Source organism: Myotis lucifugus, unplaced genomic scaffold (genome assembly GCF_000147115.1).
Source record: "Myotis lucifugus unplaced genomic scaffold, Myoluc2.0 scaffold_2, whole genome shotgun sequence".
NCBI lineage: Eukaryota > Metazoa > Chordata > Mammalia > Chiroptera > Vespertilionidae > Myotis > Myotis lucifugus.
Window position 1 is genome coordinate 32,593,694 of NW_005871050.1, and position 17,985 is coordinate 32,611,678.

Consider the following 17,985-nt stretch of genomic DNA (forward strand, 5'->3'; position numbering starts at 1 on the left):
GCTGGTACCAGAAGGGAGTGACGCCTGCTCGAAGGACTCCGTCCTCTGCAGCTCCCGGTCACGTGAGGGCCTCGCGTCACCAAGGAGCTCAGGAGCCCCCGCCCTTCCCCTCCCATCCCACCTCCCCGTCCACCCCCGTCTCCCTGTCCAACGCCCCCCCTCCTCCCGCCCTGCTCCCACTAGCCAGAGAGGTGTTTGACCGGACCCGCCCCCAACTGCGCAACCAATCTCTCCAAGTCTCTGCTGGGCCCAGGGTATACCTTCCTGTCACTCAGCCTGGTCCTCTCCAATCTGAGGGCCCACCCTACGATTGAGGGTTGTTCCCTGGTTACTAGGGAGGGTCTGCACCTCCCCCACCCCCAACAACAGCACAGCCTTGGCATTGGCTTTGGCCTTTTCTGCTTTCTCTCCTCTTCTCCCTGGCTATATATCTGCTTCCTAACCATTTCTCTTTATTATTTCCTTTTTAAAAATCAGTATGGTCCAAAAAACTGAAAAGTATGAAATTTCATTTTTAAAAGACACGCTTCAACCTGGGGAAGTATCATTGTTTATGTTCTGCACCACACAGAAAACATTTTCTTTGGGCTCCATACAACTTCATTTTTGGAACATTCTAGCTTGTTTCAAAATTTTACAGAAAGGAGGGGGGCGGGTGTTCCTAAACACAGTTGGTATTTTGAAAATGATCTGTGAAGTAGATCTTCCGGAAGAAGTCCAGTTGTCAGATCATGGCCATTTAATGTAAATAATCTACCTTTTCCCCCTTTCTGGGTCAAATTTCAAGTTTTATTAATAAACTTATATATCTTATTCTATCATAATAAACATTAATTAAATATGAAAAAGCATTTGCTGACAACTGAAATCATCTGCTGAAGTTTAATGGCTAATACTAATGATGGATTTGAGGCAGGTTGAGCGATGAAGATAGTCAGATCATTTCTTTTTTGATAGACTGGGAAGGGGCTGGTCTTCCCGCTGCCACATTCCAGAGCAAGCATGTCAAACTGCCGCCCTCGGGCAGCATGCGGCCCAGCCAGTATAACAGTATGTAAGAAATGTTTTAATAAAAATTTTGTAACTTAATTTTTACAATATCCTGTTATACATGATTATTAATAACGAACTACAATGTTCGCTAATGACTGATTATTATAATCGTGTTGCATTCATTTCCCTTACTCGCTTTACGCATAGGTGCACCATTTCTCTCCACTAATACTAGCAGCGAATATTTTAGCAGCTGATTGCCATGTCATTAGTCTTGGACTGACTTCTTTGGTGTGCGCAACAGGAAATATTTCATTTTTGGAGCACAAGAAAAATAGGTTTATTTGTGTTATGCTTATTAATTTGTGCAGTTATCCAGTGTCTGGTAAGTTAATGTTCAAGAAAAAAGATAAATTTTTATTAAAATGTTCTATTATTTTATGTTAATGATGACTCATTTATTTCAGCCCTTGGTATTCAGCATGTCTCTATGGAAATAAACCTACGTTTCTATGAAAATTGAAGCTTTTGTTTTTTTGCGGCCCACATAAACTTAAACCTTGTTTATTTGGCCCGTGTTAGCCTTTGAGTTTGACATGCTTGTTCCAGAGCCTCTCATTCCTTACATTCATACTCCTGACTGTTACTTACTCCTATTATATGGATGGAGAGGTGACCAAGATATTGACCTGAGCAAATCTTTGGGTTCCCTCCATTTCTTTCCCAAATTCCCACCTAGTGATTCACTTCCCAGATACATGGTGGGGGCAGGGGTCTGTCCTCATACTGGAAATCAGATGGGCCTCTTCTACACCTGGTGGTGGGGTATTCCAAGAATCATAGATAAGTGATTTCTGGGGAAAGAGCCTCCCCAGTCAGCCTGCTCTCTCTTCTTTTTCACCTTGTCCAGGTAGAGGCCTCTCTCAGACCTTTCTGCTATCTCTCACCTGGCTTAGGAAGTGGAGACTGCTGGGATCCTCACCCTAACCTCCTTGCCTCCAGGGCACTTAGGAAGAACCTAGCCTTGCTGCAGGATCACTATCTGCCCTTCCATACCCACTCTGGTACTCCCTCATTTATGAAAGGCCCTGAGGGATATTCTCTGCAGTCCATCCTGAGTAACCTTAGATTAGGCATTGTGAACATGGAAGTCTGTGGAAACCATTAAATGTTATTCAAAATTATGTGTATATGTGAGGGTGGTAGTGGTAATAGATTCAATTTTTTTTGTAGGGAGAGAGAACATACCTCTTAGCAGAGTCTCAAAAGATGTTGTGATTCCTCACCCCTCAAAAAGATGAAGTCTCTCTATATACTGTCTCACTCTTTCTCATGTAAATTATTCTCACCTAGACCTGCTTATTTTTCCTTTGTTTCCTGCCTTAGTATCCACCCATTGGCCAACCCAGAACCTAGCCATTGTCCCCTCTTCATTGTCCCTCATATTCTATTAGTAACCAAATCCGGTTGTGACTATCTTTTTTATTATTGACAGTATTACAGATGTCCCCTCCCCCCCGCCACACACACTCCTTTGCTCCCCTTCACCCAGTCCCCACCCCACGCCAGGCCTTTAGGACATTATTGTCTGTGTGCAAGAGCTATGCATATATGCATATGTGTTCTTTGGTTAATCTCTTCCTGTTTCCTCCACCCCACCTTCCCTCTGAGATCTGTCAGTCTGTTTCATGCCTCCATGCCTCTGGACTTATTTTGTTCGTCAGTTTATTTTGTTCATTAGATCCTACATATGAGTGAGATCTTTTGATATTTGTCTTTCTCTGACTGGTTTATTTCGCTTACCATAATAATCTCCAGGTCCATCCATGCTGTCACAAGGCTGAGATCCTTCTTTTTTACAGCTGCATAATATTCCATTGTGTAAATGTACCACAGCTTTTTTTTACCCACTCATTTACTAATGGGCACTTGGGCTGTTTCTAGATCTTAGATATTGAAAGCAATGCTGCTATGAACATAGTGGTGCATGTATTCTTTCTGATTGGTGTTTCAGTATTCTTAGGATATATTCTCAAAACTGGAATCATTGAGTCAAACAGCAGTTCCATTTTTAATTTTTTTGAGAAAACTCCAAAATGTTTTCCACAGTGGTTGCACCAGTCTGCATTCTCACCAGCAGTGTACTGGGGTTCCCTTTCTCTACATTCTTACCAGCATTTGTTGTTTGTTGATTTATTGATGGTAGTTATGATGACAGGTGTGAGGTGATACGTCAATGTCATTTTAATTTGCATCTCTGATAATTAGTGACTTTGAGCATTTTTTTTTTCATATGTCTATTGGCCATCTTTATGTCCTCTTTGGAGAAGTATCTATTCTGGTCCTTTTCCCACTTTAAAAAAATATTTTTATTGATTTCAAGAGGGAGAGGAAGAGAGAGAGAAACATCAATGATGAGAGGGAATCATTGATTGGCTGCCTCCTGCATGTTGGACTGAGGCCACAACCCAGGCATGTACCATTGACCAGAATCGAACCCGGGACCCTTTGGTCTGCAGGCCGACGCTCCATCCACTGTGCCAAACCGGCTAGGACATTTTTCCATTTTTTAATTGGATTGTCTTCCTTTTGTTGAGTTGTATGAGTAGTTTATGTATTTTGGAAATTAACCCTTTACCAGCTATATCATTGACAAATACATTCTTCCATCCAGTGGGTTCCCTTTTCATTTTGTTGATGGTTTCTTTTGCAGTGCGGAAACTTTTTAGTTTGATGTAGTAGCATTTGTTTAACCTTTCCTTTGTTTCTTTTGCCCTAGGACAGTGGTCGGCAAACTCATTAGTCAACAGAGCCAAATATCAACAGTACTTCAAAATAGACTTGCCCAGGCCGAAAACCAACTTCTGCGCATGGGCCAGGAAGTTTCAGTTGCACTGTACGTGCACACTCGCAAGTGATATTTTGTGGAAGAGCCACACTCAAGGGGCCAAAGAGCCGCATGTGTCTTGCGAGCCAAGGTTTGCTGACCATGGCCCTAGGAGATGTATCTGCAAAAATACTGTTACGTGAGATATCTGAGATTTTACTGCCCATGTTATCTTCTAGGATTTTTATGGTTTCATGAGTTACATTTAGGCCTTTTATCTACCTTTATATCTTTTTAAAATATGTCTTTATTGCCCTAACCGGTTTGGCTCAATGGATAGAGTGTTGGCCTGCAGACTCAAGGGTCCCAGGTTCGATTCCAGTCAAGGGCATGTACCTTGGTTGCAGGCACATACCCAGTAAGGAGTGTGCAGGAGGCAGCTGATCGATGTTTCTAACTCTCTATCCCTCTCCCTTCCTCTTTGTAAGAAATCAATAAAATATATTTTTAAAAAATATGTCTTTATTGATTTTAGAGAGAAAGAGAAAGAGAGTGATATAGAAACATCAATGTGAGAGGAACATCAATGGGCTGCCTCCTGCACACTCCCTACTGGGGATTGAGCCTGCAACCTGGCCATGTGCCCTGACCAGGAATCAAACTGCTGACCTCTTGGTGCATAAGTAGATCTTTCTCCCAGGCATGTCCTCTGTTTAGCTCAAATAAACTCATAAACTTTCTCTAAGTTTGGATGTTTCTTACCTCAATAACTGTTTACAGTAAAGAGCCTGGTTTCTTCCTGCTGTTTATAGTAAAAGATAAAAGAATTAAAATTGAGGAAGGAACTATTAAGTAAAAAGGAACCAGCACTTGGTGATTTGGAAAATACTCAGTCTATTTAAGTTGCAGAATATTTTTAAGTGTGTTTTTGAAAAAAGAGCCAAGAGTCTGGCGGAACACCTTTTGCTGAAGACATTAGATATGTGTCTAATGGATCCAGTCAATCCTCTCAGCAGAATCCAGGAATAGAAATGAGGTTGTCCTGGAAATATCTGTGGAGAAGCCTCTTGTCTGATGGCATGGATCCCCTGGACATACATAGGAGACCCACATGTTTTTTGAGAAAAATGTTATACAACCAAAATTGCTGCCAGCTTTCCTTGAGAGCAACAAAGGAGGGACAAAATGAAAGAAGGCTGTCAGACTTCTGGGATTCTACAGATAGGAAACAGGGTGACAGAGCTACTTGGCTGCTAACATGTGACATACTTCAAGAAATACAAAGAATAGTATAAAAAACAATTTGACAACATATTAATGAATAAATGACTTAAAAAACAAAAGGAAAAGAATAACTCTGAGGACAAACACACAGCTACAGAAGCAGAGTTCAGAGAGGGCAGGGCCTAGAGAATAAAGCATGATGCCACAAAGAATAATTATTGAGTATTAAATCCTAACATAATTTACCCTGCTTGGTTTCAAACTTGCTTGGGACCAGTGACTCTTTTAATCCTTTTTATGTTATTTTTAGAATGAGAATGTACATCATATGCTTGTTTCATCATTGTATTTTGGAACAGATAACTTTTTTGGTTTTACAGTTCCACAAATTTTATCTGCACATGGATCATAGCCAGAGTTTCACCCATACCTTTTAGATTATGAGAGTTGGGACTTTTTGAGTTAACATTGGGATGAAATATTTGACTTAGAGTTGAGGTTAGAATTCATTAAGACTTTTTGCCCTGGCCTGTTTGGCTCAGTGGATAGAGCATCGGCCTGCGGACTCAAGGGTCCCAGGTTCGATTCCGGTCAAGGGCATGTACCTTGGTTGCGGGCACATCCCCAGTAGGGGGTGTGCAGGAGGCAGCTGATCGATGTTTCTCTCTTATCGATGTTTCTAACTTCTCTATCCCTCTCCCTTCCTCTCTGTAAAAAATCAATAAAATATATATTTTTTAAAAAAGACTTTTGGTGATGGTGGGATGAGGTGAGTGTATTTTTTACATGGGATGGATGTGAATTTTGGGGAGGGGATGAAGGAGTGAGAGTAGACTAGTGAACTTTAAAAGATATGACCATCCAGAACCTCAGAATGTGACCTTATTTGGAATAAAGGTATTTTCAGATAAAATTAAGTAGGGATCTCAAGATTAAATCACCCTGGATTAGAGGGGACTATAAAGCCAATGATGCTTGACTGTATAAGAGACAGAAAGGAAAAGAAACAGAGACCCAAAGTAAGAAGATCATGTGAAGATGGAGGAAGAGATAAAGTTATGTTGACACAAGTCAGAAAACAACAGGAGCAACCAGAAGCTAACATTGGCAAGAAATGACTCTCCCCTAGAGTCTTTATAGGATCATGGCCCAGCTGGCACTGTGAACTTTGATTTCTGGCCTGCAAGACAGTGAGAGAATAAATTTCTGGGGTGTGTGTGTGTGTGTGTGTGTGTGTGTGTGTGTGTGTTTTAATTCTCACCAGAGGATGTTTTTTCCATTGCTTTTTAGAGAGTGGAGGAAGGGAGGGAAAGAAAGAGGGAGAGGGAGAGGGGGAGAGAGAGAGATGGAGAGAGAGAGAGAGAAAATCATCAATGTGAGAGAGACACATTGATTTGTTGCCTCCACCAGGGGTCCTGACTGAGGCTGGGAATTGAACCTGTAACCCAGGTATGTGCCCTTGACCAGAAATCAAACCCATAACCCTTTGGTGTATGGGCCAATGCTCTAACCACTGAGCAACACAGGTCAGTGCAATGTCTGTTCTTTTAAGCCATCCATTTTGTGATACTGTTATAGAAGACCTAAAAAAACTAATACAGCAATATAGTGCATGTATTTTTCTAAAAATACGATTATTAGGTTTCTTTTTTCTTTTAGTAAAATTTGTCTTCATTTTATTTCAATACTAGAGGCCCGAAGCACGAAATTCATGCAAGGGGCTCAGCCCTCACAGCCCCGTCTGCCTCAGCTGGCCCTCGCAGCCTCAGCTGGCCCTCATAGCCCTGCCTTCATCTGGAAGCTTGCCCGGACGGTGTAATTAGCATATTAGCTCTTTATTATATAGGATTCACAATTCTGGCTAAATAGGTAATTATGGTTGGATAGCTTTTCATAGATTTCTTGGGCATTTCTACTGCTTTTAATAACAATTCTGCTTTAATATCAGTTCCCCTTTTCTCTACTGATTTCTTTACATATCAATGATATTACTCCAATGTCAGTCATAAATGATGACAATTTTTTCTTCCTAAGTTTTTACTGCTCTTTAATACTGTTTGTCCCCAAGGGAATTGTTTTTAAATTTGAATAGATTTGTATGGCTAAGAAAGTAATGCTGTTTTCTGCCTAAAAATATTGGACTAATACACAAGGGGAACAGACCACCTCCCCAGGTCTACCAGAGTAACAGAGCACACTACCTCAGAAGCCACATAGCCTTGGGGACATACACAGCCTGGGTTGTGGAGGGATCCAGGATTTGAGTCTCTACCACATTGTTCTCCAAGTACTCACTGACCATCTCTGAATTTCCCTTTCCTCCTCTATAGACCAATGAATGGATTTTGACTTGAGTGATTTTGCAGGGACATAACATACAACGTCATTCTTTATTATGAAAAGAATTACAGTTCCTGGAAGGAACAGATACACAAAACAACTAGCCCTTTGGGTGGATGAGTGTCACTTAAGCATTGAGTTACTAGCTCCAACCAGACCTCCTGGCTCAATAACAGGAATATAGTAAAACTGGAGGAAAAACATAACAAAGATGATGAGGATGAAGATGATGACACCCAAGGGGTTTTTGGTGAGGCTGTGTTCTTAGGATCCAGGATCAGCTTGTGGGAGGGCCTCCTCTGAGAGCTTGTACTTGGCCTGGAGGAAGTGAAGGGAGCTAGCTGGGAGATTAGTACAGCCAGGAGCTCTGAGTCTCATCCCCAGGCCATCCATTCTTCACTCATTTGGCCTGAATTCCCAGACCTCACCTTGCACAGAGCGAGCACCTGTACAGCTCTAGTGTAGTCCCAGTGATTATCATGAAGACACCTGGGGTGGAGGAAGGGCAGGAGACATCCATTGGGACAAAAGTGGAGACAATCTGATAACACTCTGCCATTTCATAAACTATGTGACAAATATGCCTCCACATTTACATATGCAGCGAAATAAGCTCTATGTTGGAAAAATTCCTGAAGCCCAAATGTGTCAATAAAAGAATGAGGTCCAAAAAATAAAGAATTTCATAAAGGAATACATACCTGTTCAAAATAACTGTGTTGCTTATATGCAATGAGAGATAAATGTTCAGAGGAATAGGTGAAATAAACAAGTAAAACAAATTACCTGCAAGTTTCTATTATTCACTCCTCTGCTCCTCCCAGCTTCCTCCTATCCCCATGCACACCCAGCACTCACTTCTGAGACAACTGGAGGCTCATTCCAGACTTGGTGGAGAAAACCTGCACCATTTCTTGCTGCTCCTGGGAAAGGGTGGTCATGGAGCTGGTGGTGGGTGTAGGCACTTCTATGGAATGCACACTCTGAGTCGTGTTGGGGGTGGCGTCCCTCACAAACAGCTCATCATTCATGATGCATAGACTGGAGAAAAATGGGCCCTCAGACAACTGATGGATGGACAACCCCACACCCTCAACAATGATCCTGCTTCCATTGCCACTCAGCAATCAGATTCCTCCTATACCCACCTGTATCTGCTCCCCAGATTCCTTGCATGGTAGTTCTGCCCCTCTCACATCCCCAGCCTTGGAGAGATTGTCTACCAGCTTCACTAGATTTGTACCCCTAACCCCATTGCATTTACTCAGTGAAACAGCCCAAGGGAGAGGACAATCTAATCCCATTTTCAGAGGAAGACATAGGTCACAGAGAGGGTCATGTGATTTCACTCAGGTACAAATCTAGTGAGTGTTGGCGTCATGAAAAGAACCTGAAAGAAACCTGAAACACTTTCAGTGTTCTAACTCCAGAGCCCAAGCTCTTAACCCCTTTGCAGGACTGTTCCTTGGATCAACCTGCTGGCTTCCCACACACTGAGAAAACCCTGAGAACATGCACTGCCACATTCCCACAGCCCTGAGCCCAGGTTGGGCTGTATGTTCCCACCCAGAGCATAACACTCACCTGGAATCGCTGGCAGGGGTAGTGATGAAGGTCCGGGTGAAGGCACGCACAGAACCCTGAGACCTTCCTTCCACTTCAACAACAACAAACAACAATACCATGTTGGAGTTGCACACATTTCACATGTTCACACAGAATACCCCAGTCAGGGTGGACTTCATACTAATTCCCAAGGGAACAACTGTTCACTGGGACTCAGAGTGTCAGGAATGAGGAGGGCAACCATAGGAGCAATCTCTTCTCACTAACGTGGTCCCTATTGTGTGCCAGGCCCTAGAACAACCACCTCACAAGTTCATTTAATTCATTGTTTTCAGTTACCCAAGAGGCACATATCATTAGTCCCATTTCATAAATGAGGAAAATAAGAGGTTAAGTAATGGGCCCAAGTTCTCACAGTCAGGATCTGGGATGACAACCATCAAACCCCATACCTGTGTTCCCAACTACTGAACTGTGCAGGGCTGACAGGAAGCTGAGAGAGTTCTGAGAGGGAGCCCAGCAAGGGGGAGGGAGCAGTGGACATCTGGGGAGGGAACTCTATAGGCACTCACCTTCCTTGAACACCCCATTGACACAGAAGCAGAGCATCCTTTCCTGAAAGGGAGAAACACAGGTGTTCAGTCACCATCTACAGCTCCCACGTACCTGCATCTTTCTGGGCCTGTCTGAGGGAGGAAGCAGGTGCTCACCGACTGGAACAACATGTCCACCACAAAGGAGCTCAGGTCATGCTGAGTTTTGGGTAACACACAGAGGGTGCATGTAATGTCACGTTTTGTATGTTTCAGCAGCTGAAAATGCAGGTCTGTGAGGGAAGGACAGAAAAGGTCAGGGTTGCCACTCCCTGGGCCCTATGACTGACCCTTCATGCCCCCTTTCCCTGCCCAATCTTCCCCATCCCACACGCACTGGGGTCCTTGCGGTTCTTCATATTCCTGTTATCCTTGAAGTACTCAAACAAGGTGCTTCTAGGAGAAAAAGAGGAATAGGATGTGGAGGTCTGGCCAGTGAGGGTGTTTCCATGAACTGGCAGGTTTCTGCTGGGGAGACACCCCCCTAGAAAAAGAGTTTGAGCTGTGATACTCACTGGGCTGGGTCATTGGGGTTGAAAGGAATGGTCAGGGAGAAGCAGGCCTTGTCATGATAAGTACAGAGAAGACAGTGCCGGTCTCCAGAGTCATAGATAGAGTAATATCTGTGGTGGAGCCAAGGGGACAAGCTTCTTTGTTAACCAGGCCCCAAATGAGATGTGAGAGTTCCAAACAGCAGTCCCAGACCTCCCCATTCCTGTTGTTTCCAGGAGTACTTACTGCTTCAGAAATTGCAAGACTAGACTCTTCAGTGGGTCAGATCCAAAGAAACTTCCCTGAAATCACAACAGTGCTCAGGACCACGACTGATACCCCATCTTCACTCACCACCTAAAACCCTGCTTGATTCCCCCTCCTCACCTTGCAGGATGGTACATTCTTGTGGGCTTCAATCCCCAAATTAGTTGGTGGGGGTGGCTCTTGACCATCCTGGGGAAGGAAGAGGAAGTCAGCCTTGCAGACCAGCAGGTGGTACTGAATGATCAGGAAAAGGTGAGGGTGAGGGTCAGAAGTCAGGTGCAAAAAAGCCTTGGAAATTCCATGAGCAGGACTACACTTGTACCATCATCATGGGGGCCCTGGAGCCTGTGGAGAACTTGTGTGAAGAAGGTCCAGAGCCTTTGTCAGGTTCCAACATGGGTCAATCCACTAATGAGGATTAAGGGTCAGATCCAAAAATGTGACTTGAGCCAGACCTAAAGGCATTTAGAGCAGGTTGTGGGAAGTGTCTGTGCCACTTAAAGGAGTCAGTCATGGAGAAATACTTACCAGGCATAATAACTTGGGGAACAATTCCAGGATGTAGCTGCCAAAATAAAGACAAAATAGAAACATAATTGAATCTGCAGAGCAGCCCTGCCTTGTTGAAGCAAGCAAACCTACACCAGACATATAGCCCAGCTATACTCTAGTGTCCCAGCCTTCCAGGGACCTGGGAACCTTCCCCAAGGACTAATCCATAGGAAGAGCACTCGCCCTTCCTCCTGCCCTACCCCCACTCCTCCATTCTGCTAGGTAGCTCCCATCTAGATGCCCTGATTCCCTTCTCCAGTGACATAAAGAGCAGCATACTTTTCCTGCACCTGTCACTGTTGGGTCCTGGGATCCCAGTTAGGAATGAAAAACTTGCACATGTTGGACTTGGGGCCCATGGGATATTGGTTGAGCCTTTGTCACCTGTGAGAGTCTGAACTGGGCATGGGAAACACAGCAACCACGGGATCAGGAGACCTTCCCCAGAAGGAATAAAGAAAAGATCAGGCCCAGCTCAACTTAGGGAGGGGGGATGTGTGGTCCCCTATTATGATCACGGCCTTCTCTCCCATGGACCCCTGTGCACCTGTGCCTATCTTAGTTGGTTTCTTTTCTGAGCAATCCTTCCCGTGTCAGGCTACCCAGAGCTCCTCTGAAGGACCAGACAGGTGATGTGATGTGTGGAGGGAGGGGCACTGAGAGGACTGTCCTTCTGTCTCCTCAACTCTCTGTGCCTTCTGCCTTCCACTGCTGCCTCCAGAGGCCCTCTGCTCACTGGTGGTGGCTCACTTCTGGCCCCATAACTCAGAGAAACCTGGTTTTTCTCAAGGAAAGCCCAACTGGTGGCATTGTTCCAGAGGAACTAATGTCATGACAGCAGCCACCCAGGACTTCAGCCCTTAACATGGGGCAGTAAACTTCCCATGTCTGCCTGGGTTTGGGGAAGAGACCCTTTTGGATCAAAGGAAAGAGGGCTCCGCTCATGGCAGGGGAGGGTAGCCCTGCTCAGCACAGAATAGGAAGACACGTCTCATCATGTGAACCTATGTTGGAGGACCTTTCCCATACCAGGTCACCAGCATCTGATTCAAGACTGGTCACCCCTAGTACTGGTGATGAGGGGATATCATGCTTCCTGGAGTACAATCTTAGGAGGGCATGCTGGATAAGTTTGGGTGCAGAGTCAGGAAACTGACCCCAGACCAGGAGAACAGGTGAGCAGATCAGAGGAAGGAAAGGATACCTCTAAGCACAGGTGACGGACACAGAAAAGAGAGTGCAGGGCCTATGATACTCCCAGAAGACCTGTTTGCTGCCTCTACAAACGTATACTATCAAGGGTAGGTCAGGCTCACCAGGGGTGAAAGAGGGTACAACTAACCTTACGTTGGTTGAATTATCTGGTAAGGTGGTGCATATGGGATTTCTTTTTGCACTCATGTCTTCTGGCTCCAGCCCTTTGCCCTGGTCCAATTCCTCTGCTGACTTCACCTGTGATTATGGGGAGGAACCACACAGACCAGAGAAAGAGAGCCAAGATGCCTGTAGCCCCAGTCCCTTCCTTTTCTAACAAATCCACTTCACTGCCCCTTGTCATCACCCCATGGGGTTCAGTGGCTCTGACTCTGAGGTAGTCAAGGGGGGCAAAATGTGGGGTAGAAGAAGTGGGTCTGGATATGGATGCACAACTGATCTGGAGTCTGCATTACCTTTATCTGATCCTCCTTTTCTGACTTCAGCTCCTTCTGCACAGTCTGGGGTGCATTAGAGGGGATGACAAAGATAGATATCTGCAGAGAATACAAGAGGGGCTGGGTAAGCACCAGGAAATCTGAGCCTTTGGATTAAGCAGACCTTGCCCCTGTCCTGCTCTCTTGCCCCTGGCCAGTCCTAGTCATGCCTTTGACACTTACCTTCTCATTATTCTTATCACAAATCTTGCCACCAACATTCTTCAATGCAAAGGCAATACTGGCATTCTCAACGAAGAAGTGGGCCTGCATTTTCTCATAGTGAAACTATAGGGATAGTGACAAGAGAAACAGAATATGAGACCAGAGCCACTGCTCACCTGCCCTGTTACTTCTCATCCATTCTATTGTCCTCCTTACTTCGACTGGAGTAAAGGGGACGCTGCATTGCTTCTGAATCAAATTCAGCAGCCACTTCTCATCATATTTTATGCCGAATGGAATCTAGGAGCCAAAGAAAAGATAGGAGAAAAGATTGACATAATGGGATCTAAGGTTATGAATAAATCCAACCAGGTTTTCTTTTCAGATTTGTTTTTCAGCCTTTAAAACAATTGTTTAGGATAGGCTAGTATCCATTATTGCTAACTTTTGTACCAGACATGAATGCCCTAAATACCATTCTTTCCATTCAAATACTTTCCCTCAAATAATCAACTTAAAATGTTTAACATGTACTTCCTTTTATAAAGTTCTAAGAGATCCTACCTAAGGCAGACTTAGCCTGCACCTCTCACAAGGACCCCAGGGACTCATCCTACCGCATTCAGCTTGGACCAAACTGTGCCTTCAGGTATGGAGTTGCTCCATCTCCTTGGCAAGTAGTTTCCTCCTTTGCTTTTAGACTACCTGTCTCATCTTCCTTGCAATCAGTCTGTTTTCTTTATATTGCTTCTCTGAGTCTGCCCTTAGATGACCCAGGATGTTAACTCCTACTAATAAAAAGACACATTGCCAACTCCTCTGCCCCAGAAAGGTATCTAGCATTTCTACACAAGTCCAACACATTCTACATATTAGTTCCACTTTTCTAGGACACTCACTGTGATCTTGAACCAGTTTCCTGAGGTCTCATCCTGCTTCTTCTCCTCCATTTTTGTCTCTGGAGGATTTTGCTCTCTTTCTTTGTTAATATGGGTTTGGACTCGTTCCTGAAAATTGCCTCTCCAATGACAGTGTGGAATGGCATAGGGAGCACTGTGGGGCAGTGGAGAGAAAGAAGTAGTCCATATATGCTCAGGAAGTCTTCTATACATGTTCACCCCCATTAATACTGCAGCTAAAATAAAGTTTTCTCAATGATTAACTTGATCTTATCATTCCTCATTCTTCCTGGTTGGAGAGAAGAATGACATATTTAACTCCATATTTAACTTTCATTGGCGGTGCATTTTAGCCATGCTGCCTGGTCACTTACTATCTTACTCGCGTGTCCATGTGAGCATCACTTGTTGCTGAATCTCCATCTTGTTGCCTGTGGGATGAAGGATGAATGCCAGAACTTACTTGTTCAGACACATTGTTATATCTCCTTCTGTAAATACCCCAACGTCTTGGTCTTCTTTCTGTGGTGTCACCTTCTGGATTGTGCCCTGAAATCGAGAACAACACATCAATGGTCTCAATACTAGAAAATGTCCTGGGGAGATATCATAGCTAATGGAGAAATATTACTGATTCTTATAATCTATACTAGTATATATAAAAAGCCAGCGACTGGAATGCTATAACGACCGGAATGACAGGTCGCTATGATGCCCACTGTGATCAGTGAACACCTGATCAGGGGTGGGGCCGGCTGGCCAATCTCCTGTGGCCCCACCCCCCAGCTGGCCCTGCCCCTGATCAGTCTGCAGCCCCTCCCCCCAGCCGACCCCTCCCCTGATTGCCCCCCCTATCCTAATAGGGGGTGGGGCCGGCTGGCCAACTTCTTGCAGCTCCTCCCCCCAGTTGTCCCTGCCCCCAATGGGCACCCACCACCCTGATCAGCCCACAGCCCCTCCCCCAGCTGGCTCCACCCCTGATTCCCCCTTACCCTAATAGGGGGCAGGGCCAGCCAGCCAACCTCCTAAGCCCCTCCCCCTGGCTAACGCCACCCCCCCATCGGCCCATGGCCCCTCCCCCAGCCAGCTCCACCCCCGATCACCCCCCTACACCAACCTCCCCCAGCCCCTCCGCCGGCCCCATTCTGGGGTGGGGCCAACTGGCCCACCACCCATAGCCCCTCTCCATGGCCAGCCCCGCTGCCAATCAGCCTCCCACCCCAATCTGGGGTGGGGCCCACCAGCCAATCACCCGTGGCCCCTCCCCCCAGCCCACCCAGCCCTGATCGAGCCCCAATTGGCACAGGCTGGCCAGCCAACCTCTCACCATCTGACAGGCCCAGCCTCGATCCGCTGATTTGGGCCGGGCTGGCCAGATCCTACCCGTGCATGAATTCGTGCACTGGGCCTCTAGTCTAAAATGAAATACATCACAGTGCTAAAAATGTTGAAGGACTTCACTGTGGTTCCACTTCCTGGGAGATGAGAGGTAGCGACTATTCACAACCAAAAAGAAAAGCAAAGAGGAGAAGATTTGGGTGTTGAGTTTAATCTGTGATGTTAGTCTCTGTTAGTGCCTTTTTCAGGCTAGGTGACCCTGGGACAAGTTATCATTTGTAACTCTCACTTCCTTCCTCTGTTCTAGGGGCATAACACTGAAAGAGAAGGGGAGTGCCCTAGGTGTAGTTGCTCAGTTGGTTGAGCACTGTCCTGTGCATCTAACAGTCGCAGGTTCAATTCCAGGTCAGGACATATACCTGGGTTGCAGGTTCAGTCCCCAGTTAGGGCACCTGTGAAAGGCAACCAAGCAGTGTTTCTCTCTATCTCTCTCCCTTCCCCTCTCTCTAAGCATTCCCCGGGTGAGGATTAATAAAAAGCTAGTGAGAAGGGGAAGGAATTAAAGAAGATGTAGTGAATATATCTAATCCATGTTTAATTTTAGTCCTGGTAAAAAGAAGAGGAAACAGTGCAGAAGTGGTATTTGAAAAGATCTTGGTTGTGAAGTTTCCAAAAGTAATAAGATATCAAGTCCATATAACAATATTCATAGGGGAAAGAGTATGCTTTAAGGAAAAACATTCCTGAAGAAAAGATATGCATTTCATAGTGATGTTAATATAGAAAATACTGAGAACATTTGTGACCAGAAGACTGAAATTAAAAATTCTTCTCCAGGCAGAAGAAATATGATCCCAGATGGAGGCACATAAATGCAGGAAAGAAAGACTAATGAGCCCTAACCGATTTGGCTCAGTGGATAGAGCATTGGCCTGCAGACTGAAGGGTCCCAGGTTCGATTCCGGTCAAGGGCATGTACCTTGGTTGCGGGCACATCGCCAGTAGGGGTTGTGCAGGAGGCAGCTGATCCATGTTTCTCTCTCATTGATGTTTCTGACTCTATCCCTCTCCCTTCCTCTCTGTAAAAAATCAATACAATATATTTTTTTAAAAAGAAAGACTAATGATATTTGTCACTATGTAGGCAAATCTAAAAGAATATTGATTCTATAACACAATGATAATAATTTATTCTGGGGGTTAAATATGTAGAGAATTGAAATGCATGACAATAAATTTGGAGAACACTAAATGGAATCAAAGTGTTCTAAGGTAATTTCATTGTGTGACCTTAACAGTTTCTGACTAAATATTCCAAATACAAATAGTATTGGAATGGGTAAGAAACATTCCAACAAATACTCCTTAAAAGAGATACATGCAAAATGTTAATGATCTAGAAAATCTGAAATAAAAGTAGTGGCAAAAGTATACCATTTACATATGAATCTAATCAAAGCTGGTTTAACCATATTGATAAAAGACAACATGTAATCTAAAGAAAAAACATTACTAGAGGAAAGAAGGAGATTTCATTAGGGTAAAAGGTTTCATGCAATAGGAAGATATTAATAAAAAATTCTAAATTTGTATGCATGTTTCAGAGCCAAAATATGCAAAGCAAAAAGTGACTGGAATAATGGACAAATCCACAGTTACAGTGGGAAATTAAAAATATGTATATTTATTTACTTATTTTTAGAGAGAGAGGAAAAGAGAGGGAGAGAAAAACATCTACATGAGAGGGAAACATCAATCGGCTGCCTCCTGAATGATCCTAATGAGGATTGAGCCCACAACCTGGGCATGTGCCCTGACCAGTAATTGAGCTGGTAACCTTTTGGTGCATGGGACAATGTCCAACCAACTGAGCCACACTGGCCAGTGCAACAGTGAGAAATTTGAACACATCTCATTGGGTGGCATATAAAATGGCTGGCAAATATTCAGCTACATGGAAACATAGACCAATGCACATAATAACCACACAGGGAACATTCCAGAATAGGCCATATGCTGGGCCATAAAGGAAGCCTCAAGAAGCTTCTATGGGAGTAATACAATCTACCCTGAGTACTTAATGTAAAGAATCAAGGGTACTGGTGGGTTCTCTGCCCCTCCCCCACCTCTGGTATGCATCCAAATAATGTTAATTTATAGCTCCTAACCTAAGTGACCCTCTCTACTCTCCAACCCCTGGACTGCACAACTCAGGTCTTTCCCTTTAAGAAAGGAAAAATAAAAAACACCTCAGCCACATCCAAAGGAGGGGAAGTTTTCAATATGGAACCAGTATGAGTGTGGCAGGGACCACTTGGCCCATTTCCTCAAGAGGAAGGGAAATAGTTTGGGCTTGTCCTTACCACTCCTCTTTAAAATGGAGGTTGCCTAGGTGTCCTATCGATTGGAGTGGGGGAGGGGACCCAGAACTTCTCTAGCCCTGTGGGAATCTAAGGACAAGGCCTCATGCTTATCAACTCACCCATACTGTTGCCTGAAGGCAATAACCTGTCACCAATGTCTTCACAGGTTTCTTGTGAAAAGAATCTGTGAGGTCTGGAGCTGGAGGTTTGAAGATCAACTTGGGCTGCTGAGGAAGACAAGAGCTGGTCCCAAACAACTTCCTCAGGGACAGACAAGATGGAGTCCTTACAGGAAGTCTCTTTCTTAAAGGCATAGTGAAAGCTCTGGGGGCTAGAGGATACTTAACTTAATACTATTCTTATAGTCCCCTGAGCTTGCTACAAACTGCCAACAAGTATATTGTTTCCAAATGAACACCACCTGCAGAGAAGGCCAAATAGAGTCAGGAGGCCTGGGACCCAGCTGTTTGTAGCTACAAACACAGGGAACTCTGCATGCTAAGCTCTGTGTCGGTTGCCTACACTGTGATCCCTCATTCTGCAAACCCAGGGAATTTTAGTGCAAGCTATTGGCCAGGCTCTGTACTTGCTACATTGCATTTGCTCTTTCTTATTCATTTTTATTGAATTTATTAGGGTGGCAATGATTAACAAATTATACAGGTTTCAGGTTCA

The 17,985-nt window shown here is 44.5% G+C and overlaps 1 protein-coding gene across 1 annotated transcript in view; it reads right to left on the reverse strand.

The window, feature by feature from the left end:
• Positions 1-7,648: 7,648 nt before the first annotated feature.
• Positions 7,649-17,985, reverse strand: part of NXF3 (nuclear RNA export factor 3) — a 28,489-nt gene continuing 18,152 nt past the window's right edge. The window contains exons 2-19 of the mRNA XM_023757510.1: positions 17,430-17,613; positions 13,984-14,158; positions 13,610-13,763; positions 12,927-13,010; positions 12,729-12,833; positions 12,525-12,605; positions 12,197-12,306; positions 10,831-10,867; positions 10,423-10,491; positions 10,282-10,337; positions 10,059-10,166; positions 9,881-9,939; positions 9,661-9,776; positions 9,523-9,565; positions 8,969-9,041; positions 8,243-8,425; positions 7,813-7,873; positions 7,649-7,702 (exon numbers count right to left, since the gene is read on the reverse strand). Coding sequence (XP_023613278.1) covers positions 7,649-7,702; positions 7,813-7,873; positions 8,243-8,425; positions 8,969-9,041; positions 9,523-9,565; positions 9,661-9,776; positions 9,881-9,939; positions 10,059-10,166; positions 10,282-10,337; positions 10,423-10,491; positions 10,831-10,867; positions 12,197-12,306; positions 12,525-12,605; positions 12,729-12,833; positions 12,927-13,010; positions 13,610-13,763; positions 13,984-14,158; positions 17,430-17,613 — 1,752 coding nt within the window. The remainder of the gene's footprint in view (positions 7,703-7,812; positions 7,874-8,242; positions 8,426-8,968; positions 9,042-9,522; positions 9,566-9,660; positions 9,777-9,880; positions 9,940-10,058; positions 10,167-10,281; positions 10,338-10,422; positions 10,492-10,830; positions 10,868-12,196; positions 12,307-12,524; positions 12,606-12,728; positions 12,834-12,926; positions 13,011-13,609; positions 13,764-13,983; positions 14,159-17,429; positions 17,614-17,985) is intronic.